General features: G+C 40.2%; 4 protein-coding genes across 5 annotated transcripts; 3 read left to right on the plus strand and 1 right to left on the minus strand.

Annotated features, from left to right (window-relative positions):
* The first annotated feature begins 2,581 nt into the window (after nucleotides 1–2,581).
* LOC130748380 (uncharacterized) lies at nucleotides 2,582–4,482 on the plus strand. The gene is made up of 3 exons (XM_057601602.1): nucleotides 2,582–3,397; nucleotides 3,498–3,938; nucleotides 4,014–4,482. The coding sequence occupies exons 1-3, from the start codon at nucleotides 3,326–3,328 to the stop codon at nucleotides 4,302–4,304; spliced, it is 804 nt and encodes a 267-aa protein (XP_057457585.1). The 5' UTR covers nucleotides 2,582–3,325; the 3' UTR covers nucleotides 4,305–4,482.
* Nucleotides 4,483–16,379: 11,897 nt separating this feature from the next.
* Nucleotides 16,380–19,712, plus strand: LOC130743762 (uncharacterized). Its single transcript, XM_057595991.1, has 8 exons — nucleotides 16,380–16,443; nucleotides 16,572–16,625; nucleotides 16,758–16,838; nucleotides 16,946–17,017; nucleotides 17,211–17,294; nucleotides 17,373–17,811; nucleotides 17,903–18,831; nucleotides 18,940–19,712. Exons 1-8 carry the CDS (start codon nucleotides 16,380–16,382, stop codon nucleotides 19,710–19,712), a joined length of 2,496 nt encoding a protein of 831 aa, XP_057451974.1.
* LOC130709531 (uncharacterized) lies at nucleotides 19,663–22,111 on the plus strand. 2 transcript variants are annotated; one of them, XM_057558916.1, is made up of 3 exons: nucleotides 19,663–20,157; nucleotides 20,305–21,165; nucleotides 21,253–22,111. In XM_057558916.1, the coding sequence occupies exons 1-3, from the start codon at nucleotides 19,812–19,814 to the stop codon at nucleotides 21,972–21,974; spliced, it is 1,929 nt and encodes a 642-aa protein (XP_057414899.1). In that variant the 5' UTR covers nucleotides 19,663–19,811; the 3' UTR covers nucleotides 21,975–22,111. The 2 variants fall into 2 exon arrangements, with proteins under 2 accessions (XP_057414899.1, XP_057414897.1); XM_057558914.1 differs by having other exon boundaries at nucleotides 19,665–20,157; nucleotides 20,305–22,111.
* A 738-nt stretch (nucleotides 22,112–22,849) lies between these two features.
* On the minus strand, nucleotides 22,850–23,660 carry LOC130748208 (uncharacterized). Its single transcript, XM_057601373.1, has 2 exons — nucleotides 23,469–23,660; nucleotides 22,850–23,280 (listed from the first exon to the last, which is right to left on the minus strand). The coding sequence occupies exons 1-2, from the start codon at nucleotides 23,552–23,554 to the stop codon at nucleotides 23,052–23,054; spliced, it is 315 nt and encodes a 104-aa protein (XP_057457356.1). The 5' UTR covers nucleotides 23,555–23,660; the 3' UTR covers nucleotides 22,850–23,051.
* Between the last annotated feature and the right edge of the window lie 1,546 nt (nucleotides 23,661–25,206).

The raw sequence follows: 25,206 nt of genomic DNA on the forward strand, positions 1-25,206 counted from the left end.
TTCCATTACCTTATATATTTTCAGTCTTAACATGAACTGATAATTTATTATAGGGTACACCCTGTTCTGATTTTCCTCCTCAAGTTGAGGAGAAATTAGTAGGGAAGGAGTTATTATTTAAGATTCGAGCTGGAATTGGTAGGACTTACAATCGTCAAGAAATCTATGAGGTTATTAGGATATGTGCTGATGCTGAAACAATTAAGCAGTTTATGGCTGACAAATTGTTTACCACTCCTTTGAAGGTGAAATATACCCCTTTCTAATTCGCACTTATATTTTTTGCACTTTTTGTTTTCTGTTTACTTATGATGTCCCTAACACACATCAGGGCAAGTTTGTTCCTCCATTCACTCAACTAGAAGATGTTCATGACAATTCCAACGTTGAGGAGAAGCATCTTGGGAAATTAAAGTATAAGAAAGTTGCTGGTGTCAAGTATAATGTGGGAGAAAAAGCTTCTGCAGTTGTTGGCCAGAGTTCCAACACTACTGTTTTTCATCGTTCTTTAAAGAGGAAGTTGGAGGCTGAATTTGATACATTTGTTTCTGAAATATCGGGTGATCTTGATGCTATTGAAGCTGTTTTGGAAAAGAGTGTGAATGAAAGGTATGGTGGCAAAGCTGAAGCTGAAACTTCTGGTGCACAAATTGTTGATACCTTTATGAAGAAGTCTGAAATTGCTGCTGTGATTAATAATAGTGCAGATATCACTAAGGCTACAACCAATCTGGCTGAAGATACAAAAGCTGATATTGACCAAAAGCTTAAGTCTATTGAAATTGTTGATCTTACACGTGATGATGAAGTATTTGAGCTTTCACCCACTCAAATTGGTACTATGACCCAGTCATTTGAGGTTTCTGATTTTACCAAGATGGACAAGAATGATGAAGTTACATCTAAAGAAGTAATTGATTTAACCAAAGACTTTGGTGAAGTTGAGGTCACATCTAATGAGAATGGTGAAGAGATGGACGTGTGGGAAGTTGTTGACCTGTCTGCTTAAGATCAATCTCTTGATCAAATTTTTTTGTATCTTAATATTATGTCATATTGTTTAATTTACTAGGACTCTCCTTAGTGTATTTATGTTTAGTCCCAAAACTGTGATCTTACACTGGACCATGTTATTTTTGTTGTATAACATGTGTATCAAAGTAGACTAGGAAGAGTCCCTGTATTGTTGTTATGTTGTTGTAGTATGATTGAATTCTACTGAATCTATGTAATGAAGATAATATTCTGTTATGTTCATCCTTTTAAATTATTTTTACTGTCCACTGATATTCTTATTTTGATCAATTTCATATGACAAAGTTATATATTAGATAGAGATTTCCTTAGTCTTACTTCAATAGGTGTACATAGCAGCACAAGAAATAGCAAATGAGAATATATAGTTCAATATCCTCTCCTAAGTAATAATTTAGGTGGAAACTGCTTATTCCAAAACTGTTAACCTATTTTATAGGTACAATATCTTTTATAAAATGAATTTTTCTTTATTCAACAGACTTAATTAAAAATCAGTTAGTTGCCTTTCTTTGTCTGTTCTGTTTTGTTTTTGTTCTTAAGCAACCAAAAAAAAAAATTCATTCACCTTAAAAATACAAGTAATCAAAAGCTTCTTTGTATGAGTTTTACTGAGAACTTCCTTATTTTTTAGGGTGAACCTAATATGCACCAATTTTAGGTGGTGTAATTTTACACCACCTACTTTGACTGGGTATAGCAGGTCAACACATTATTTATTTAAAGAAAAAATATCATTAAAAATTTGTTATGTATTAAATTTCTTTTAAAAAAGATGTGTTGACCTATTATAGCAGGTTAAAAAAAGTGGTCTAAAATTAGACTACTTTAAAAGTGGTCCACATTAGGGGTCACCTATTTTTTATGTTTTAATGTGAAACTTATGTCAAAAGGACTAATTGGAGATTAAGTTTTCCGTAACTATGTACATAAATAATTTTTCACATTAGTGCTTTATTGTTGTAGTTTTTAAATTTCAAAATAAGATGAAATAAATTTCAAATCACTTGGCATGAGGTGGCACAATTTCATTGTACACCAATTTAAGATTTTTGTTTTTAAAATTTGAATCCAATTTTTTTTTATGTTATTGGACGAAAATAATTTGAATGCAAATTGATTAGTTCACTCTTATAAAGTTAGCATTTATCTTTTCTTTTAGTTAAAACAAATTTTGTTCATATTTATTCTTTTTAAGTTTTATTATTTAAAAAATCTTTTCTAATATTTTAAGATTCAAATTTGAAATAAAAAGTAAGAAAATAAAAACGGATTCAGTTTCAAAATAAAAAGGTAAAACAATGACTGTTGTTGATCTTTTCTACTTACACAAGTTGTTTAATGAAAAAAACTTTTTCGTTTCCCAAGTTGATCAAACACGCGTTGATCAATCTTCATTCAATAGGCTCATAGCCTCAACCCTTTATCTTCTATCTTGATCTATTCTCTATCCTCAATATCATCTTCTCATTGTATCCTGAAATCTCCTCTCTGTCCGACCTCTCTCTCTCTCTTGATTCCACATTCATCTCAGGTATGAGTTCTTCTCCTAAGTTTCTGATTTGTTCTTACTCCTTGGTCCAATCTATAGACATGCATGCTGAATGTTGTTATGTTTTTTTTTCTTCCTCTCTTTAGTTAAGTGATTTACATGTATAGATTTTAATAGATATACCATTTGATTTTAGAATCACACAACTTGGTCACTCTTCACATTTCTGCGTTTTGCACTTTTCCTTTGTTTCCTTACCTTCATATATTTGCCCTGTTTGATTATTTTCTTCTGATTGTCATACTTGCTGTATATTTGTTGTTTTCTGTGGCTAGCATCCAATGTAAGTAGGACATTTTGGTAGGTCAATTATAACAAGTAATGTGTTCTGACTTTTCTAGAACCAAAGTATTAAAATCAGAGAGTTTTCTAGGTCCACTAGGTGTAAGAACATTTAAATTTTTCAAGCACAAACCGAAGCAAAAAATAAAACTAACAATAGAAAGTGATAAGTTAAAGAGGGACGAAGTTATAATATGTGTTGTTTGAGTTCAGTTGATTTCAGAACAATATGATAGATAACAAATCATTTTCATGCGTATTACGTCTTGCAAATGTACTCTTATGTATTCTTATTTCTTCTTTTTGTGTCCACTACAAATCTCAATTTGTAATTTTGTCATTCTCATTATAGGTTTTTAAAAACTACACTTGCTAAATTTAAGAATTCAGTTTTGTATTATCTACCTCACTAAATATTATTTTCATTGATTTACTTATTTATTAACCGACGACAACATGTATGCATTTCGCTTGAGATCATCTCATACCAATCCAAGGATCTTCATGAGACCTCTCCATCTTGAAATGGTAATTATGTTTGATTACATCAAATTTCTCATTTATAGACATAAGTTTTTCATTTGAGAAATGTTTTGATTTTAATGTCAATTTTTTTTTAAATGTACAGACATATGTTGTTGTTCCGCGACGATTTCATGAAACTGTAGGTGCTGAAATTAATGATGTTGTTCAGCTTCAAGATCCTGTAGGAAACTCTTTTGAGATGCCTTACTATTACAACCAAGGGGAGTACAGAATTGGGGCTGGTTTATTTCTGCTGCGTTCATTTCACCAAATTCAAACATCTGTTGCCATTCAATTTATCTATGATCGCCAGGCTAGAATTTTAATCCACATTTTTGACGCATTAGGCCAGGAGATCCATTACAACCTTCCTCCTGAAGATCTACCTCAGTTTAATCCTAACATTGATGCTGTGCAAGAGAATGAAGTGATTAATACATCAAGTGATAATGAGTCCAATGAAGAAATTCAACCAGCACCATGGATGGAGATGATTTGGCAAACTAATATAACTGATGCACACATACATGATAATCAAACTGTGGTTTGTCTATTACTCTTGCCATCATATAGTGTTATTATTATTTTTGCTGACATTATATTCATGGTTCTTTTGTAGACTATTTCAAGCAATATACAACAAGTCTTTTTCCCTCAGCTTCCTGCCGTCATTAATGTTCGTCTTCCTGATAACTCCATCACTCAGTGGCACATTACATGGTATCCTCCACATATTTCAAATGCAAGTTCATCTTCCAGTGGTGGGAGGCAAGGTGAGATTGCTGCAGGGTGGTGTGACTTTTATAGGAATGATTTTGTTAGGCTTGGAAATTCTGTAGAAGTTCATAATATTGAGTTGTGGGAGTCATCTGAATCTGATACCTACATAGTATATGTGTTTACCATGTAATTTTATTAAGGGTTTGAACTTTTTTCCTGAGTTATGTTTGGTTAAACCTGGAACCATTAGTTGTTTTTTGGTTTCTTTTATTAGTACTTTGTTGGATACTATGCTAAGTTTGGTGTTTGTTATGTATCATCAGGACTTTGATATTTGAATTCAAGTTTGGACTATCTTATGCTTTTTATCTCTTATTCATATTCACGGTTAAATATTTTCATCATTTTTAATATGATTCAAACAGATTATGAATTCTTTCATAACAAGCTATTATAGTATTTAATAGTAAGTTCTCAGTAACATGCACAACTATATTAGTTGTACAAGTTTATATCACTTTTTTTTCATAGATTAAGAAAAATTATATTTCCTGACAGTGATTGTGTCATTGAAAAATAAATATTGATTTTATTTGAAGAGATACAAAATTGTAAATGTTATACGTGTAAAAATTAGTAAAAATAACTGATGTTTCTCATATCCTATTGGAAAGTTCTATATTCGAAAAAAATGATCATAACAAAGAACTTATAATAGAGCATGGATGGATAATTCATTTTAATAAGTTTACTTAATTTAATTTAGGTCAAATATTTTCGTTACCAAAAATATTCAAACTCATGAAAGATGTTTACAAATTCTTTCGAAATGATTCATGATCTGATTGAATGAATATTAAAAAGTATGATAGATAGTTATATGATATGCAACACTTTTTATATTTAAATACTTTTCAATCAATCAAAATGCATTTTCAATCTAAATCTTATTGTGATCTAAATCTATAAATTTGTCCAATGATAGGAAAAAAGATTGTTAGATGATATAGATGCAACACTGTTCATATTAAAATGTTTGCATATCTTCACTTCACTTATTCACTCTTAATCTTTTGCCAACTATTTGAGTATACCATGAAATGACCAGTTTTGAATGACAAGGATGTAGTTTGATTTAATGTTATTGGACTGGGCGAGCCCCTAGAGGGGCAACGCCCAGCGTATATCCCGCCCTTGAGGCGGGGCCCTGGCCTTCAGATGGGCCCTGATCTTGGAGGCCCAATTGGCCCAATAGGTAGTACCCAAGCTCTATAAATAGGAGGTAGTTATCAATTGTAAGGGACTTTTGGCTCATTTGATGAAATAACACTTGAAATTCAGCACTCTCTCTCATTCTCACTCTCTCTTGGCACAATCCCTCTACCTCTAGGTACTATGCCTCTCTTCAATGTTCATTCCCAGAACATTTGGCGCCGTCTGTGGGGACTGTAAACTTTCTACTCCCATTCACGTGGATTGATTGTGCATGAAGTTACCTCTGATTGTGATTAGGCAATTCTCTGGTTTTCCGATTTTGATTCTGTGACTAGTGTTGGTTCTCCGATCGAGTTTGCATCGTTTCTGGTTTGGATGGAGACTCGACGCAGGAGGCAGCATCATTCACCAATGCGACAGCGGATTTCGCCGCCTCGGCGGCCTCATCGTGTGGACCTGGATTCTCCGGTACGAACGACAGGAGTACAGTCGCCTTCTCCTCTTCCATCACCACCACCTCCTCCATCGCCTTCACAGGTAGGATCTCTGGAGCGCTCACCAGAGAATTCACCTGCTCCGGAACAACAGCCGGCGGTGACACAGGAGCAATGGCGCCATTTGATGCGCAGTATTGGCAACATCCAGCAGCGGAATGAGCATCTACAGGCTCAGTTAGATTTCTACCGTCGCGAGCAGCGAGATGATGGAAGCAGAGAAGCAGATTCCGTGGCTGAGTTCCGTCCGTTCTCGGAAGATGTTGAGAATGTGGCGATTCCGGATAACATGAAAACGTTAGTTCTGGATTCTTACAGCGGAGATTCCGATCCGAAAGATCATCTTCTGTATTTTAATACAAAGATGGTGATAATTGCGGCGTCAGATGTGGTGAAGTGCAGGATGTTTCCATCGACGTTCAAATCGACGGCGATGGCGTGGTTCACAACTTTGCCGCGTGGATCGATTTCAAATTTCAGAGACTTCTCATCCAAGTTTCTAGTGCAATTCTCGGCAAATAAGAATCAGCCGGTGACGATCAATGACCTATACAATATTCGCCAGCAGGAAGGGGAGTCACTGAAAGAGTACATGGCAAGGTATAGCGCGGCGTCGGTAAAGGTAGAAGACGAGGAGCCTCGAGCTTGTGCTTTAGCATTTAAAAACGGTTTGCTGCCGGGAGGGTTGAACAGCAAATTGACACGTAAGCCGGCGCGCTCGATGGGAGAGATGCGTGCTCGTGCCAGCACTTATATTCTGGACGAGGAGGACGACGCTTTCAAAAGAAAGCGCGCGAAGTTGGAAAAGGGCGACACGTCGCCCAAGCGCGTGAAAAAAGATAGGAGCGGCGAGGATAAGGGGGACGGCAAACAGCAGAGGCCAGGTAAGGGGAAGTCGGTATTCAAACCGACCAAGGAACAGTTGTATCCACGGCGCGATGATTATGAACAACGTCGGCCTTGGCAATCTAAGTCTCATCGCCAGCGGGAGGAAACTGATATGGTGATGAACACAGATGTATCGGATATGCTCCGAGGGGCAAGCGACGCCAATCTAGTGGATGAGCCGGAGGCCCCAAAGTATCAGCCACGGGACGCCAATCCCAAGAAGTGGTGCGAGTTCCACCGGTCCGCCGGGCATGATACGGATGACTGTTGGACTTTGCAGCGGGAGATTGATAAGTTGATTCGGGCGGGATATCAAGGAAATCGTCAAGGCCAGTGGCGCAATGGTGGCGATCAAAACAAAGCGCACAAGCGGGAGGAGGAGCGAGCGGACACTAAGGGCAAGAAAAAGCAAGAATCAGCGGCTATCGCCACAAAAGGGGCTGATGACACGTTCGCTCAACACTCTGGACCGCCCGTCGGAACCATCAACACCATCGCCGGGGGATTTGGCGGCGGTGGCGACACTCACGCGGCGCGTAAGCGCCATGTTCGTGCCGTTAATTCCGTTCATGAGGTCGCTTTTGGATTCGTACACCCTGACATAACAATCTCGATGGCGGACTTTGAGGGGATAAAGCCTCATAAGGACGGCCCGATTGTGGTGCAGTTAAGGATGAACAGTTTCAACGTTAGAAGGGTACTCCTGGATCAGGGTAGTTCGGCTGATATTATCTATGGTGATGCATTTGACAAGTTGGGACTAACTGACAATGATCTAACTCCATACGCGGGAACCTTGGTAGGTTTCGCGGGGGAGCAAGTAATGGTGCGGGGATACATTGATCTAGACACAATATTTGGGGAAGACGAGTGTGCTAGGGTTTTGAAGGTAAGGTATCTGGTTCTCCAGGTGGTAGCATCCTACAATGTCATCATTGGGCGAAATACATTGAATCGCCTTTGTGCTGTAATTTCGACAGCCCACTTGGCGGTCAAGTATCCGCTAAGCAGTGGAAAGGTGGGAAAGCTGAAGGTGGACCAGAAGATGGCGAGGGAGTGTTACAATAATTGCCTTAACTTGTACGGCAAGAAGAGTGCGTTGGTTGGTCATAGATGTTATGAAATCGAAGCTTCGGATGAAAATCTTGATCCCCGGGGCGAGGGGCGAGTAAATAGGCCCACGCCAATTGAGGAAACGAAGGCGCTAAAGTTTGGCGATCGCACTTTGAAGATTGGGACCAGACTGACGGAGGAGCAGGAGACGCGCCTGACAAAACTGCTTGGGGAGAACTTAGACTTGTTTGCTTGGAGCTGCAAAGACATGCCTGGGATTGATCCAAACTTCATATGCCATCGGTTAGCATTGAATCCAAGTGTCAAGCCAGTTTCACAACTTAGGAGGCGCTTGGGTGGCGACAAAGGGAAGGCGGTGCAACAGGAGGTCGACAAGTTGTTGGCGGCAGAGTTCATCAGGGAAGTGAAGTATCCGACGTGGTTGGCGAACGTCGTAATGGTAAAGAAGGCGAACGGGAAATGGCGGATGTGTGTAGATTACACAGACTTAAACAAGGCATGTCCAAAAGATTCGTATCCCCTTCCCAGCATCGATAGCCTTGTTGATGGTGCCTCGGGCAACGAACTGCTTAGCTTGATGGATGCTTATTCTGGCTATCATCAAATCCGCATGCACCTGGCAGACGAGGACAAAACGGCTTTTATGACTGCCAGAGTCAATTATTGCTATCGCACCATGCCGTTTGGACTAAAGAACGCTGGGGCTACCTACCAAAGATTGATGGATAGGGTTTTTGCTGGGCAGGTGGGAAGAAACATGGAGGTTTACGTTGATGACATGATTGTTAAATCAGTACGAGGTTTAGACCATCATCAAGATCTGGAGGAAGCATTTGGCGAAATTAGGAAGCACAGTATGCGCCTCAATCCGGAGAAATGCTCTTTTGGTGTTCAGGGGGGTAAGTTTTTGGGATTCATGATCACATCCAGAGGAATCGAGATAAACCCAGAAAAATGCAAGGCGATTCAGCAGATGAAAAGCCCTTCCAATGTGAAAGAAGTCCAACGTTTGACGGGGCGAATAGCAGCTTTATCTCGGTTTCTTCCCAAGTCTGGTGACAGATCTTTTCCTTTTTTCAAGTGTCTTCGCAAGAATGTCGCATTCGAGTGGACGGCGGAGTGTGAGGAAGCTTTCGTTCGCCTCAAGGAACTCCTATCGTCACCGCCGATCTTGTCGAAACCAATACAGGGACACCCGCTGCATTTGTATTTTGCTGTGAGCGATAGTGCTCTGAGTTCTGTGATGTTGCAGGAGATAGATGGCGAGCATCGAATTGTTTATTTTGTTAGTCACACACTCCAGGGCGCGGAGGTCAGATATCAGAAAATTGAGAGGGCGGCGCTGGCGGTCCTCATCACCGCCCGGCGGTTGAGACCTTATTTTCAGAGTTTTCCCGTGAAGGTGCGGACGGATTTGCCCTTGAGGCAAGTATTACAAAAACCGGATTTATCAGGTAGATTGGTCGCCTGGTCGGTTGAATTGTCAGAGTATGGTTTGCAATACGATAAGCGGGGCACGGTTGGTGCGCAGTCACTAGCTGACTTTGTGGTCGAGTTGACTCCAGATCGGTTTGAAAGAGTGGACACTCAGTGGACTCTCTTTGTGGATGGATCCTCCAATAGTAGTGGCAGCGGCGCGGGAGTAACGTTAGAAGGGCCGGGGGAACTAGTGTTGGAGCAATCCCTGAAATTCGAGTTCAAAGCAACGAACAACCAAGCAGAATATGAAGCTCTCATCGCCGGATTGAAGTTGGCGCGGGAAGTGAAGATCAGGAGTTTGTTGATAAGAACGGACTCACAATTGGTGGAGAATCAAGTGAAGGGAACTTTCCAGGTCAAAGATCCTAATCTGATCAAGTACCTTGAGCGGGTACGGTATTTGATGACACTCTTTCAAAAGGTCGTGGTGGAGTACGTTCCTCGGGCAGAAAATCAGCGGGCGGACGCGCTAGCCAAACTGGCGAGCACGCGGAAGCCCGGCAATAACAAAAGTGTGATTCAGGAAACGCTGGCGTACCCAAGCATCGAAGGCGAGCTCATGTCCTGCGTAAACAGAGGGAGAACATGGATGGATCCCATAATATCTATCTTGGCGGGGGACCCGGCAGAAGTGGAGCAATGCACGAAGGAGCAGCAGCGGGAGGCGAGTCACTATACTCTCATTGACGGACACTTGTATCGCCGTGGTTTCTCGACGCCATTGTTGAAATGTGTATCGCCAGAGAAGTACGAAGCGATAATGTCTGAAGTACATGAAGGAGTGTGCGCGAGCCACATCGGGGGAAGGTCTTTGGCTTGCAAAGTGTTGAGGGCGGGTTTTTACTGGCCCACCCTCAGGAAAGATTGTATGGACTTCGTGAAGCAGTGCAAGGAGTGTCAAGCGTTCGCGGATTTGTCTAAGGCACCGCCAAAAGAGTTGGTAACGATGAGCGCCCCGTGGCCTTTCGCCATGTGGGGTGTGGACCTAGTTGGACCTTTCCCGACCGCCAGGGCACAAATGAAGTTTATATTGGTGGCGGTGGACTACTTCACTAAGTGGATTGAGGCTGAACCCTTGGCCAAGATTACTTCTGCAAAGATAGTCAATTTCTACTGGAAGCGTATTGTTTGCAGGTTCGGGATCCCAAGGGCGATCGTATCTGACAATGGGACCCAGTTTTCAAGCAGTCAAACAAGGGAGTTCTGCAAGGAAATGGGCATACAGATGAGGTTCGCCTCTGTTGAGCATCCGCAGACGAACGGGCAGGTGGAATCTGCAAACAGGGTAATCCTACGAGGACTAAGACGACGGCTCGCGGAGGCTAAGGGAGCTTGGTTGGATGAACTTCCGGCGGTGCTGTGGTCGTACAACACCACCGAGCAATCTACTACAAGGGAAACCCCCTTTAGAATGACCTACGGGGTAGATGCCATGTTGCCGGTGGAGATTGACAACTTTACATGGCGGACTCGACCAGGTTTTGAAGAGGAAAATCAGGCCAACATGGCGGTGGAGCTGGACCTTTTGTCGGAAACGCGCGACGAGGCGCACATTCGGGAAACAGCGATGAAGCAGCGCGTGGCGGCAAAGTTCAACAGCAGGGTTCGCGTCCGAGATATGCAGGTTGGCGACCTGGTCCTCAAGTGGCGATCGGGAGCCCCGGGGAACAAGCTTACTCCCAACTGGGAAGGGCCCTACCGCATTGTTAAAGTTCTTGGTAATGGGGCCTATCACTTAGAAGAGCTTGATGGGAGGCAGTTACCTCGATCGTTCAATGGTTTGAGCTTGCGCTACTTTTATAGTTGATTGCAGGCGAGAAAGTGAACAAGTCGGAATCGCCGGAGCCAGATATCTTTAATATTTTCTGAAGTGTTCTCAAATTGTCCAATGTACTGCAACGACAAATCAATAAAATAAGACGAAAATTCACGAAATTCGTGTCCAAAAAATTCCAGGGATTCCCTGACGATCGACATAAAGAATTACGGCGATCACTAAGTGGGACAAGCTTGATCCCCAAAGGGGCTTGCTGGAACCCTGAAGGTTGTGGCGATTCCACAAATGGCCTTTGACGCCTGGGAATCACCCTCCGGAAAGTCTGACGTGATCGCCGGTCCCGTAAACGATGTGCTGGGTAAGTCTCGCCAGAATACGACGAGCGCCGTTAACTAGGCAAAAGTCTTGGGACCCCCAAATGGCCATTGGGATCCAAGCATTGTAAGCCCCGAGCGGGCAAAGCCCCGGGCGAAGTCCTCGAGAATGGAGGCCGTTTCTTCCTATTAGGGAAAAAACGTCTAAAGTCTTGGTGGTGGAATACCAAGCAACAAGTCCTAGTTAAAATTAACGCACGAAATCGTTAGGCGTAATTCAATCATATGACGCGTGAAAAATAGCGCAAGATATAAGGTCGGCGAATGAATAGGAGGGAAGGCGAGTAGTGTACGGCGAAAGCATTCCAATATGACTTACAAAATGTCCAACGGCGATATAAAAAGCTATGGCGAAGGGTTGCTTAAACATAGACGAATGGCGGAAAAATGCACTACAAGGTGACAGTAAAAGATAAAAGTAATGTTAAAAATTACATTATTCATTATTTTCTTTCTCCTGTTCTTCTTCTTCCTCTTCTTCTTCAGTTGCTGTCCAGAGGTTTTGGTCAATCAGGGGAGGATCGTCGGGACCAACCAGTCCTGCGGCGGTTATCTCTTTCATTACTCCCATGGCGCTAAAGTCAAAGTTCGGGTACAAATGTTGGGCCTGATCTTTGGCGAGGTAGAAACCGCGCTCGCGGTTGTCAAGGGCGATGTCAGCGGCTTGTTCCCTCGCCTCAATGGCTTTGGCCTTCTCCGTCGCCAGCTCGTCCTCTAGACTTTTGATCTTTGCTAGTTGGGAAGCAATCTCGGCATCTTTCGTGGCGAGGGCCTCGGCATGAGTTTCGGTCGCTTTCTTGATCTCCTCGGACGTAGCCTGCATCACCGCCTCCATGTCAGATTTCGCCAAGGCCAAGGACTCCGCAGACTTTTTCTCTTGCTCCGCCAACGCCTTTTTCACTAACTCCAGCTCAGCGCACAGTATGGCAAGCTCTGACTCCTTAGCAATCAGCGCCTCGCCTCGGGCGATCAAGTCCTTCTCAGCTTGCTCTTTTTCCTTCTTGCAAGCTTGAAGGCTTGCATCAAGCTCATCTGCTTCTTCCTTCATCAGCGCCAGCTGATCCTCCAGCTCGCCGATTTTAATCCCCGCCGTGCCAATCATCTTGTCGGCATAGACTTTGTCTTTTCCTGCCTGCGTCGCCAGTTTGTCGAAACGCTTTTCCCAAGCAGCGGCGGCTTCTTGATGCTTAGCACTTTTGGCCTTCAACCGCTCAGCTTCAACGTTGGCGGCATTGAACTTCTCAAACGTGTGAGCAAAGATGCACCCAGCGCGTAGGAGGCAAGCAAGAGTCTCCTCCTTGGTGACATTCAGGCCCTGACTCAAAACTTCTTTTTCTATAACGTCACGGTTGAGACCAGCAAGTAAGAATTCTGAGGGTTCAATGGCGTTGGGGAGCATATTATAATAGCTTGAAGAACCGACCTCAGGAGCAGGGGCTTGTTCAATTTGAGCTGCTTCAGAGGTAGTGGCAGCGCCAGGACAGGATTTTTCCCCTTGATGAGGCGGGGAAGGCATGGGGCCCGCATCATGTGTTGAGGGCGGGCTAGGAGGCGCATCTTGGCGAGGGGGAGACTTTGGGGTTTCATTTTCTTTTTCCTTATCTCCAATAGGAGTGTCGGAAGACGCAGCAGCTTTTGTGGCGTTAACGCCGGCGGAGGCGGCTGTGGCGCCAATAGAGGACTCAGCGGCAAAAGCAGCGGTCGCACCGGCGGAAGCGGGAGAAGAAGCTGGTACGGCGGTTGGCTCGGTAGCTGCGGCGACAGAGGCTTCAGCGACATTTTTGCCTTTAGGCGCAGCAGCAGCAGTGGTGGGCTGAGCGCCAGGTTTGGATGTGTCGGCGTCGGAGGAGGCTTTGGTCAATCTTCTCCTCTTGGGAGCTTTGGTGCTCTCGGCTTGGTTTTCAGCACCGCCCCGTTTTTTCGCGTCGCCCTCAGTGTTGAATTTTGGGGAGAAGCGAGCCATTCTCCTCTCGCGGGCCTTCAGGAGCTCGGCGTTCGTGAAATTCATATCTTCTGTAACAATAAAAAAAAACGATCAGTGATAACATAGGAGTCGAGAAAGGAAATGTCAATAATAAAAGTGAGCTATGGGCAACCTAAGTATTTGGGAGTTCTTGAGAGGTCAGCGCCCTCAAGGACTGTTGTGCAGTCAAGGATGGGAAGTGGGGCAAGGAGATTAAGAAAGGCTTTATCGTTGGCGGACAAGGAATCCTCTGAAGGATCGGTGATCCCGTTGGGCTTCTCTGTCCAGTAAAGAGGAAAGAGGGCGGTCCCGTCTCTGAGGGTGAATGCCTCTGGGTAGGCGGGATGAACCGCCACACGGAAGTACTTTCGTGCGAAGGAGGACTTCGCGTTACTTTTGTGGGGATGCAAACACTTCCAGCCGGCTCGGGCCTTCAAGGAAATCCATCCTTTGTTTTTGATGGACTTGGGGTCGACGTCGTAAAGGTAGAAGAAACTGGTGGGGGACGGGGCGATGCCGACAGCGGCGCTTAGGATTTCAAAACATCGAATGAAGGCCCAGGCGTTAGGGTGGAGTTGACAGGGAGCCACGTTGATGTCGCGGAGGACGGTTTGGACAAAGGGCGAGAAAGGAAGCCTGATTCCAAGCTCGCTAAACATGTATTCGTACGCAAAGAAAAAATGGGATCTCTTTACGTCGCCGTCTGGCTTGTGAAGCCAGGGGCGATCCCCGGGACTGCAAACCCAGATCCTGAGTTTGGCGTTAAACTCATCATCATTGGACAAGCCACCCAGGGAGTTCACGAATTGCACAATGGGATCGCTATCTTGGAAGATGGAAGGTTGATCTATAGCCTCGTGTTTGGGGGCTACTTGGACTGGAAGGGGCAGGGTGGCGTAGGTTTTTAATCGGTGAGCTGGGATCTCCGGAACCTCTAAACGGAGGCCGCCGGCAGCGGTGGAGTCAGGGTCGCTTTCGGAGGAGGAAGAAGAGTGATTAGGGGAGGTAGGGTTTGAAGCCATTTTTAGAAGACAGTGAGGTGAAAGAAAAGAAAAGATCAGTATGTGTGCGATGTAAAGATAAAGACAGTGGGACTCACCGGAGTAGGATGTGAAGAGTGGGTAGCGGAAAGGGTGATAAGCGACGGCTCCGGAGCGGAAGTGGGCAGAAGGAGTTTGGTAAGCGATTAGGGAAGTGAAGAGGGGTCTCGGAAAGGGATGACAGTGGGGAAGAAGGGTTTTTATAGGAGAAGGGGAGAAGCTGGAAGGGTGACGCGTGTTGGACGCGTGTGGGAGGTTGGAAGTCATGATGGTTTTGGGGAGGTGGGTCGCGTGCAAAGGGGAGTTACTGCGCACGATGGGACGGTTATGAAAGGTGAAGTGACGGTTCCGGAGAAAGAGGGAAATTGATGTAACCAACACATCACGTGGGGCAGCCACGTGAGGCAGATAGAAATTTGAAAGGGTTTTAAAATAAGGGAAAGCGCGAAAAGCCTCGCCACTATAGGGATCAAACGCCATCGCCTGACGATTGACACCAACAACGAAGTTCAGTCGCTCGCCGGGGTCACCGCCAGTCAATGACTGAATGATCAGCACATGACCCATGCCTGCCACCTTTCCCGCCGGCGAGCGATCATACACCTGCTCCAACTTGTCACCAATACAAAGTAGTCATCCTCGCCGCTTGCGGACTTGTGGACTTGCCAGCTTGGTTTACTCGTCAAGTCAGTGGACTGGGTAACTGAAAATGCTAGTTTCCTTTTGCTCACGCCATGTTGGCGATATAGTTAACTTCTCTTTTTTCAAGCCATGTTGGCAGTGTAGATTCCGGTGTACAATAAGACATGTGACAGCATTTAAAAGACACCCTTAGCTCTCGTACCCCGAGCTCGGTGTCTTGTGGACTAGTGGACTGGGCGAGCCCCTAGAGGGGCAACGCCCAGCGTATATCCCGCCCTTGAGGCGGGGCCCTGGCCTTCAGATGGGCCCTGATCTTGGAGGCCCAATTGGCCCAATAGGTAGTACCCAAGCTCTATAAATAGGAGGTAGTTATCAATTGTAAGGGACTTTTGGCTCATTTGATGAAATAACACTTGAAATTCAGCACTCTCTCTCATTCTCACTCTCTCTTGGCACAATCCCTCTACCTCTAGGTACTATGCCTCTCTTCAATGTTCATTCCCAGAACAGTTATGATGGGAATGCATTTAATGCTAATGAGATGTGTGCATGTTACTTCACCAAATTTTACCTTACCTTTTAGATGAAAACACATTTCCAAGGCATTATACAATTAGATTGAAATTTTAGCATGTACTTTCAAGTTTCATGCCTTTCACGCTACACTCATGAAGACAGCATATGGTGTGCATCCTTGAAGCAACTACTTTGCTAATCATTCCTTTTCATTTAATGCAATGTACTATATCCATTTATTCAAACTAAACCCATTCTGTGTCCTTTTTCCTTTGTATAATATATTTGTATACATGTACTGCTTTACGGCACCTAATTCTTTTACCATTTTCTTTTTTTCCAAACGCATGAAATGTCTTTATGAGTTGGTAGATCATGTTCTATATATTGGTTGGTCTCCAAGTCTTCAAATATGAAGTTCTTTCTCACTCATATACTTCTACTCACAAACTTCATTCCTTCAGCATTAACTACATGTCTACTCCTCTTCAAGGTATCAATTCCTCTTTTATTTTTAAGCTAGATATGAACTTATTATTCATGTCATTCTATTTGTTACATAAATAAATAGTAGAATATTAATGATCTAAAAAAGTAAATAATATAATAGTCATATCTAATTGACTACAATATTTAATTATAGAAATTTAAAATCCAAATGATTTTTCTGTTTTCCAATTTATTATCCATCCTGGGAGTGTCAAACCTTAGATTTCTTTAACTTTCATGTTAAGACTTATTCAAATACAAGATTCTAAGTGTTGTTTAAAATATGTATTAACATGAAAAGCAAAAGTAAATAGATGGCGTTAGCTATTAGTTATATAATTGCTGTGTTCCCTTATTGTTACATTGTTAGAACAGTTTGTAATTTAGTTTTTGACATTCTTTGATTAATTAATCAATTTTGTATATTTTTATTTAACTTTCTGTGTGGTTCAAATCATTACATATTGTTTAGAACTAATATATTTTGTTATTTTTCCCAAATTCAGATATCACTAACCAGATTCGGATATCATCAAGTCATAATGCTCAAGTGACAACAGGTTTCTAATTTTTTTTAATTCATTTTTAATAACTTAGTAACTCATATATTTATGATAGTTGCAAATTCTTAAAAAAAAATCTGTAATAATGATGTTCTTATATTAAATTTTCTAAATATCTAATTGTATTAGGAAATCCTAAAAAGAAGTACAAACGTGGATGTACTCCAAAAGATCGTAATATACGTCCTCATAAAAGGAGGACGCATAATAGTGAGTGATAAATTTTAGTACATCATTTTCTTTATCTTAATTAATTTGAATAATTCCATTACATACTTTAGTACTACTAATATTTTTACACTAACCTTTTTTTCCAGTGTCAAGTTGGTCTATACCAGGTGAAAGCTCCACATCTAACTCATCTCAAATCAATACAAGTGGAAATACAAGTACTTTTTTATGCTAAACACAACATTTGCATTTATTTTTATTTAATTGGCTCATATAAGCATTTAATTAAATTTACTCTACTCAATCAATTGATTTGATTCATTGTTATTATATATTCAGTATAAACCATGGCAAACAATTGCTATTTTCTATGATATATTAATTGTACCTTGAATTTTGTTTTTTTGATAGGATCCAGTACTTGCCCATCTACTTTGACCGTTGCTTCTACCCAATTTGATACCAGTTTCGATTTTGTTGAAATTGAAAAACAATGTAAGTTTTAATGGTTTAATATAGAAATTCAAAAAGCACCGTTATTTTAATTCTCTTATGTAATCATATATAATGCAGTATATGTTGATCTTGGAAACATGGATATGGTTTGTAAACATTGTGGTGCAACTCTATGGCTCCTAGAACGAGCTGAAAAGAGCAAATCTCGAGTTGATCCTTATTTCTCTATCTGTTGTGCGAGAGGCAAAATATCCATACCTTATTTAAAAGATGCACCGGAATTATTGTTTAATTTGCTTACAAACAATGATCCGAGGAGTCGAAATTTCCTTGACAACATTCGAGCGTACAATAGTATGTTTGCATTTACCTCTATTGGAGGCAAAGTTGTTAGCAACATTAATGATGGTCATGGCCCTCCTCAATTCATTATTAGTGGGCAAAATTACCATCGTATAGGAAGTCTTCTTCCAAAAGAAGGAGATGCTCCCAAGTTTGCTCAATTATACATATATGACACAAAGAATGAAGTTGAGAATAGATTGAAACATTTCAGGTATAACATCTTTTTAAACTTAGTTTTAGATTTGTTCACATATGTTGTTCATTTACCTTATTAATTATTAATTATTACTTACCTACAATAGGAGTGGTAATGGAAATAGTACCATTGATCTTGAATTGATTTCCGAGTTGATTAAAATGGTTGATGACTTCAACCGTTTAGCTCAATTATTTAGAAAAGTACGTGATCATGTTGAACAAGGTTATGTTGAGAATGTTGCTTTGAGGTTATTTAGAAGTTGCTCGCTTGATCCAAAAACCTACAATCTTCCAAGTGTTGATGAGGTTGCCGCCTTAATAGTGGGTGATTTTGATAGCTCTGATTGTGGGCGTGATATTATTCTTCGCACTAGAGACGGTCAAATGCAGAGGATTTATGAAAACCATTCTTCATTCCTTCCACTACAGTATCCTATTTTATTCCCTTATGGTGAAAAAGGTTTCTCAGAGGATATTGATTTTGCAAATTCATTCAATGTTAATACAGATCCTAGGCGTGATCATATCTCTTTGCGTGAATGGGTAGTTTTTAGACTCTTTGAAAGACAATTTGAGTGCAAAAGAATATTTCTTTCTCGACGATTGTTTCAACAATTTGTTGTTGATTGTTATTCAATGGTTGAGTCTCAGAGATTGTATTACATCCGCAACAACCAATCGACAATTAGAAGACATTTTTTGGAAGGAATTGAGGAAGCCATGGCCCGTGGTGACACAGATTCATCCAAAGTTGGTTCAAGAGTATATCTCCCTGCATCCTTTAAGGGCGGCAAGCGTTACATGTTCAATAATTGTCAGGATGCTATGGCTCTGTCTAGAGTATATGGGTACCCTGATTTGTTTCTAACAATGACATGTAATCCTAAATGGCCAGAAATTGAACGCCATGTTCTCGCATATGGTTTAAATCCTTCAGATCGACCAGATTTGGCTTGCCGTGTTTTCCATATGAAATTAAATCAATTCATGGTTGATTGCAAGAAGGGCATTTTCTTTGGGAAAGTTGTGGCAGGTTTGTTTTATGTTTATGTTATATAATGTAATATTTGATATAATTATATATGATATCCACTTCTATAACAAAACATAATTTATTGTAATTACTTATTTTATTGTTTAGGCACGTATACTATTGAGTTTCAAAAAAGGGGTTTGCCTCATGCTCACATCTTATTGTGGCTTAGCATGGAAAATAAGTTACGTTCTCCTGCTATGATTGATTCTGTTATATGTGCTGAGTTGCCGGATCCTACACAGTACCCTGAATTGTTTGAATGTGTATCAAACTATATGGTTCATGGTCCATGTGGATTGAGTAATAGAGATTCTCCTTGCATGAAGAATGGTCAGTGCTCCAAATTCTTCCCCAAAAATTTTGTTTCAAAAACAACATTTGATAGTGATGGTTATCCCATATACCGAAGGAGGGATACAAAGGTGACCACTCTTAGGAAAGGAGTTCCTCTTGATAATAGATTTGTTGTTCCTTATAATCCTAAATTGTTGATGAGATATCGTGCACATATCAACATTGAGTATTGCAACAAATCCAACTCCATTAAATATTTATTTAAATACATTAATAAGGGAGTGGATAGGGTCACAATGTCAATGTCAGTGCAACAACCAAACAAGGATAAGTATGAAGATGTGGATGAGATTAAACAATATTATGATTGTAGATACCTTTCTCCATGTGAAGCTCTATGGAGAATATTTTCATTTGAAGTCCATGTCAAGTGGCCACCTGTAAAAAACCTCATCTACCACTTGCCCAAAAAACAGGTAATCCTATTTAAGGAGCAACAAGCTGTCAAGAATGTGCTTCAGAGAAACAAGCGGAAGAATAGCATGTTTACTGCTTGGATGGAAGCAAATGGGAAATATGCTTAGGGAAAGGGGCTAACATATTCAGAATTTCCAGCAGCATTTGTATTTGATGAAAAAAAAAAAGAATGGCGACCAAGGAAACAAGGATTTAGCCTTGGTCGAATGAACTTCGTTGCTCCAGGAAGTGGCGAGTTATATTACTTGCGACTTCTATTGAGTTATCAACGTGGCTGTTCAAGTTTTGCAGATTTGAAAACACATAAAAACCAGACCTATGAAACTTTCAGAGATACATGTGATGCAATGGGTTTGTTGAAAGATGATCGTGAATTCATTGATGCTATACATGACGTAGCTACCCGTTCATCTGGTCCCTATGTCAAGAACTTATTTGTTACATATTTGATGGGAAACATACTAAGTAATCCTTTGAATGTCTGGAATCAAACATGGCATGAACTTGCAGATGGAATTCTCTATAATCTACGGAAAGCTCATAACAAACCAGGTACACATTCTTTGAATTTAACCTATATATAATATATTATATAATCTCATGTAATTTAATATAGAACTATTGATATTTGTTTTCCTTGGTATCATTTTGATTTCTTTTGAACATGTTTAGTTGCTAAAACTTTTAAATTATCTTTAGATTTGGTTATTGAAGAACATCGTCTTAAGGACCTATGTTTAATGGAGATTGAGAAAATTTTGATGGTTAATGGAAAATCTCTAAAGGATTTTTCTGGAATGCCTCATGTTGAATCTAATACATTAACTGAGTATGGCAATGTATTGCTACTCAATGAGCTGAATTTTGATGTTGTTGAGATGAGCAACTTACACGATGAATGTTTTAGCAAGTTGAATGATGGCCAGTTGAAGAGTTATCAAGAAATTATAACTGCTATCAATGCAAATAATGGTGGTTTTTTCTTTGTATATGGATATGGAGGAACGGGAAAAACTTTTCTATGGAAAACTTTGACCTATAAACTAAGATCTCAGAAACAGATTATACTAAATGTTGCATCAAGTGGAATAGCATCCCTTTTATTACCAGGTGGCCGAACAGCACATTCATTATTTTCAATTCCCCTTTGTTTGAACGAGGATTCATGTTGTGGGATACCTCAAGGAAGTCCAAAAGCTGAACTGTTACAACTTGCTAGCCTAATCATTTGGGATGAGGCCCCCATGGTTAGTCGCTATGCTTTTGAGGCGTTAGATAGGACTTTGCGGGACATCATGAGGTTTAAAATCCATAATAGTTCTGAAAAACCATTTGGTGGAAAGGTTGTTGTTTTGGGAGGTGATTTTAGGCAAATTCTACCAGTCATTCCCAAAGGTAGGAGAGCCGAAATTGTTATGTCAACCATTAACTCTTCAAGGCTATGGAGATTTTGCAAAGTTCTTAATTTAACCCAAAACATGAGGTTGACAACTACAGCATGTGATGGGGATAATGGGGAAGTTAAACGCTTTGCAAAATGGGTTTTAGATATTGGGGATGGTAAGTTGGGTGATTATAATGATGGCGAGTCTAATGTTCAAATTCCGAAAGATTTGTTAATATATCAATCTTCCAATCCTATTGCAGACATTGTTCATTTTATGTACCCTGACATTGTCCAAAATGTGGGTTGTGTCAAATACTACTCAGACAAAGCAATTCTTGCTCCCACTTTAGATGCTGTTGATTCAATTAATCAATATGCATTGTCATTATTTCCTGGAAATGAGAAAACATATCTTAGCTCGGATTCAGTATGGAGAGTTGATGTAGATGTTGGAATTGAAGCTGATTGGTTAACTACTGAATTTTTGAATGGTCTTAAATGTTCTGGTATGCCTGATCACAAGTTGGTTTTAAAAGAAGGTGCACCCGTCATGCTCATGCGAAATCTTGACATTTCCACTGGTTTATGCAATGGTACAAGACTTATTGTTAACTACCTTGGTCCAAATGTAATTGGTGCTATTGTTCTTTCTGGCACACATATTGGAAAGGTTGTGTATATTTCCAGGATGAATTTGATGCCATCTGATGAAACCATGCCTGTGAAGTTTCAAAGAAGACAATTTCCTTTGATTGCATCCTTTGCAATGACAATCAACAAAAGTCAGGGGCAATCATTATCTCAAGTCGGTGTTTATCTACCAAAGCCTGTTTTTTCCCATGGCCAGCTCTATGTTGCTATTTCTAGAGTTAAGAGCAGAGATGGTTTGAAGATATTAATATGCAATGAAGACACAAGCCAACAAGATGTTACAAAAAACATTGTCTTCCAGGAAGTTTTCCAAAAGATTTACAACACATAGTTTGTATGATTTCCTAAATTTAACATGTAATACTTTATATTTATTAAGCAAAGATACATTGAAACAAAGAAAATTTTGTAACCAATATCAGTGTTATAGTAACTCAAATGGTATGTCTTAATAAATATATTAGTCCATTGTTGTCTAAATGAAAATAACAAATCCAAACATCTGAAGAAAAAAAATAAAAGAGGGACTCAATAATTCGCTTTAGTATTAAATTTCGAAAAAAATTACCCGTGCATCGCACGGGAAAACGGGCTCTAACCTAGTATATATATGTTGGCTAGTGTAGGTTGGGGGGGGGGAGATTGACTAATTTTAAAACGTGGAACCAATACTCAGTAAACTTACCACACAACAGTGCCACAAACCACACTTTAAGGTTGAAGATATATTACATTAGGATTGCAACATGTGAATTATAAGTTTGGATCTGCATAAACAGAACACCATAGAGTGTAACTAACACACAAACATGCAATTAATCAATGTGATCCAAGTACAACTATTTCGGGGCAGACAGGACCTATCTGGAAGAATTTGATAATGCAGCTTCCAGATTAAATTGAAGAGCCTCTCTACTACATCAACCAGCTGTATTACACATTAAAAATTCTTCTACAATTAATTTTAAAATTAAAATCATTCTGAGAAGAAAAAACTTTTGTAAGCAGCTTTGGATATCAAAATTGATTCAGAAATGAGTATTGATTCATTCACCCTCCTATTTCTCTTCCATATCATTTCCACACATTCATCTTTCTATTTTCTATTCCTATCACATCTCTTATTTCTCTCTCATTTCTTCTTTAACCCACAAGATGGAGGTGGATTTCATGCGTGAATCAAACATTATTGTTCAGAAAGGGAAGTTGATGCAATTGTGCTAATATATAGTAATCACTGGAGTAGGTATACAAGAAGAGGATCCACATGGAAATAAAATTGGAAACATAATTAAAGTAAGAGGAGGCAACTAACTAGGAGCATATGTAGCAAAATATACATAAGAACTAAGAAGCCAGACAAGAAGTCCACAATAAGATTTTGAAGAAGATCAATTATTCAAGCTAATTAAGCAGCTCTTGCTGTTAAAGTGTGTGACAGATCATGATTCAGGACATGATCCTCATCTTCCAGATCTCCATCAGTTCCAGTACCTTTGACCGCCACAAAGCCTCTTCCAAAGTTAATAATTTGTCCACCCATTTCTTGATGAACTGCATGAATAGTACCCTCTGATCTGGTGAGTGATCTTTGCTTCCTCCTCATGGCCTTCCTCCTGCGATCATGATCTGCCATCCTACAACATCCAACATCAAAACAAATCAAGTCAACATCAGAATGTTTCGAAATATTTCTGCAAATATTGATTCTAAAAGGGATAGATATTATATGAGCAGCTTCTGAGTTTCAGAATTGATTATAATGAAAGAGAAGGTGATCCAAACGTGCTAGCTAGAAAAGTGAGACTAGAGATCAAGGTGTTACTCGTGAGAAAGAGGAAGAGGGTGGATTGTCCCTGAAAGACAGAGAGGAACACCATGGGTGGCACGGATGTTTAACATGGACTGCATTATTATTTGGCTTCTTTCTTTCTTCCTTTCTTTGTTGCTTTGCTTGGAACAAACAGGTCTTGTTTTATGAGAATTGATTTGTGTGACTTTTCCTCTGTCGTGTCCAGGACCTGAGCCATTTATGTTATGACACACCCACGACAAACACACTGTAAAGCTGTAAAATTTTGCTTCTGTTTTTTATTTTGCATTCCAATTTTTTGTTACTACTTATTTGTCTTTTTCTTCAAGGGTTGTCAATATCATTTTCATTGAACTTATCTCTTCATCTAACCCCATCACCATTAAATAAGGGTGCCTTAAATAAGATGTAAGTTTGATGTGTCCTAGCAGAATGCATTGTCATATTATCTTTAGAATTAAAATTTGATCGTGTAAGTTTTTCTTTACTTTACTATAAAAAAATGGAAATGATATATTAATTATTTGTAGTAAATTTTTTTGAAATGATTTGTAGTAATAATAAATTAATTTTGAAGTAAACGTATTATGTTATGCGGCAGACGGGCAGAGGTTTTCCTATTTTAATATATATATTTAAATTTTTTTACAGGTAATTTATTATTAGTAAATTAATTCTTTCACCAGAATTTAAATTTTGACCCTTTACCCTGCAAATCATTTCATTTCTCTTAGCTCCCTTCCCCATATATTATATTTTAGTTTGAGTTCACGTCCTATGCAAGGAAGAAGGAAGGGAAAAAATGGATAATGTTTTATCCATACTTTAGTTTGAGTCGAAAAGGGGAACTTTGATATTTTCACACTCCTTTTTCTCTTACATATTATTTTCACATATTTTTCTCCTATTTTTTACATTTATTTTATCACATCACTTATCATATCACTCATTTCTCTCACCTTTATTTCTATATCTCTCTAGAGGTGGAGGGGTGTGATATGATAAGAAAGGAAAAGAGAGAAAGAAAGAAAAAAAAGTACTTAAGTGAAAATAAAGTGAAATTTTTGAAATGTGAATGATGTGGTGTCCAATCCACTTGTGGTTTGCTCTTGTTAGCTCGATGTAATGATCCTCAGAGTTTTATCCTCTAGCGACCCAACACTGGTATCAGAGCTAATGGTTAGTGTGACCATGGTGACAACTCATTGGGTCGAAAGTCTTCTTGGCAATGGTAGCTAGGCAGCATGTCTCGTTGATGTAGAGCTAACAACGGTGCAAGTATTTGGAGGTTTCCGCTTGAGATGAACTCACACTTGAGGGGAAGATTGTTGAGAATTCAAGTGTGAGTAAGAAGTCTCACATTGGATGATTAGAGGGTGATGAACACTTTATAAGTCAAAGGACCCCTACATGCATTGTCTTAAAGGTTTTTGGTGAAAGATGTGACAGCCCTACAAGAACAAACCTTAATGCAACAGTCAAAAAGAGCTTTGAGATGAAAAACTGCTAAAAGAGATGTGAACTAAACAAAATTGAAGCTATGGACCATGCATCCATGGCGACGATAGTTTCAGATTTCAGATTCCATGTGACTTCATCTAACAATTGAACGAAAAAAAAGGGTTTCCTAGATGAAGTAGCAAACAATCAAAAAATAACATTAACGAATGCCATAAAACAGACTAAATATTAGCGGTTTTTCCTAACCATTTTTCCTAACCATCACTACTCGTCACTAGAAACAATTTTG

This window comes from Lotus japonicus, chromosome 3 (assembly GCF_012489685.1).
Source record: "Lotus japonicus ecotype B-129 chromosome 3, LjGifu_v1.2".
Classification (NCBI taxonomy): Eukaryota; Viridiplantae; Streptophyta; class Magnoliopsida; order Fabales; family Fabaceae; genus Lotus; species Lotus japonicus.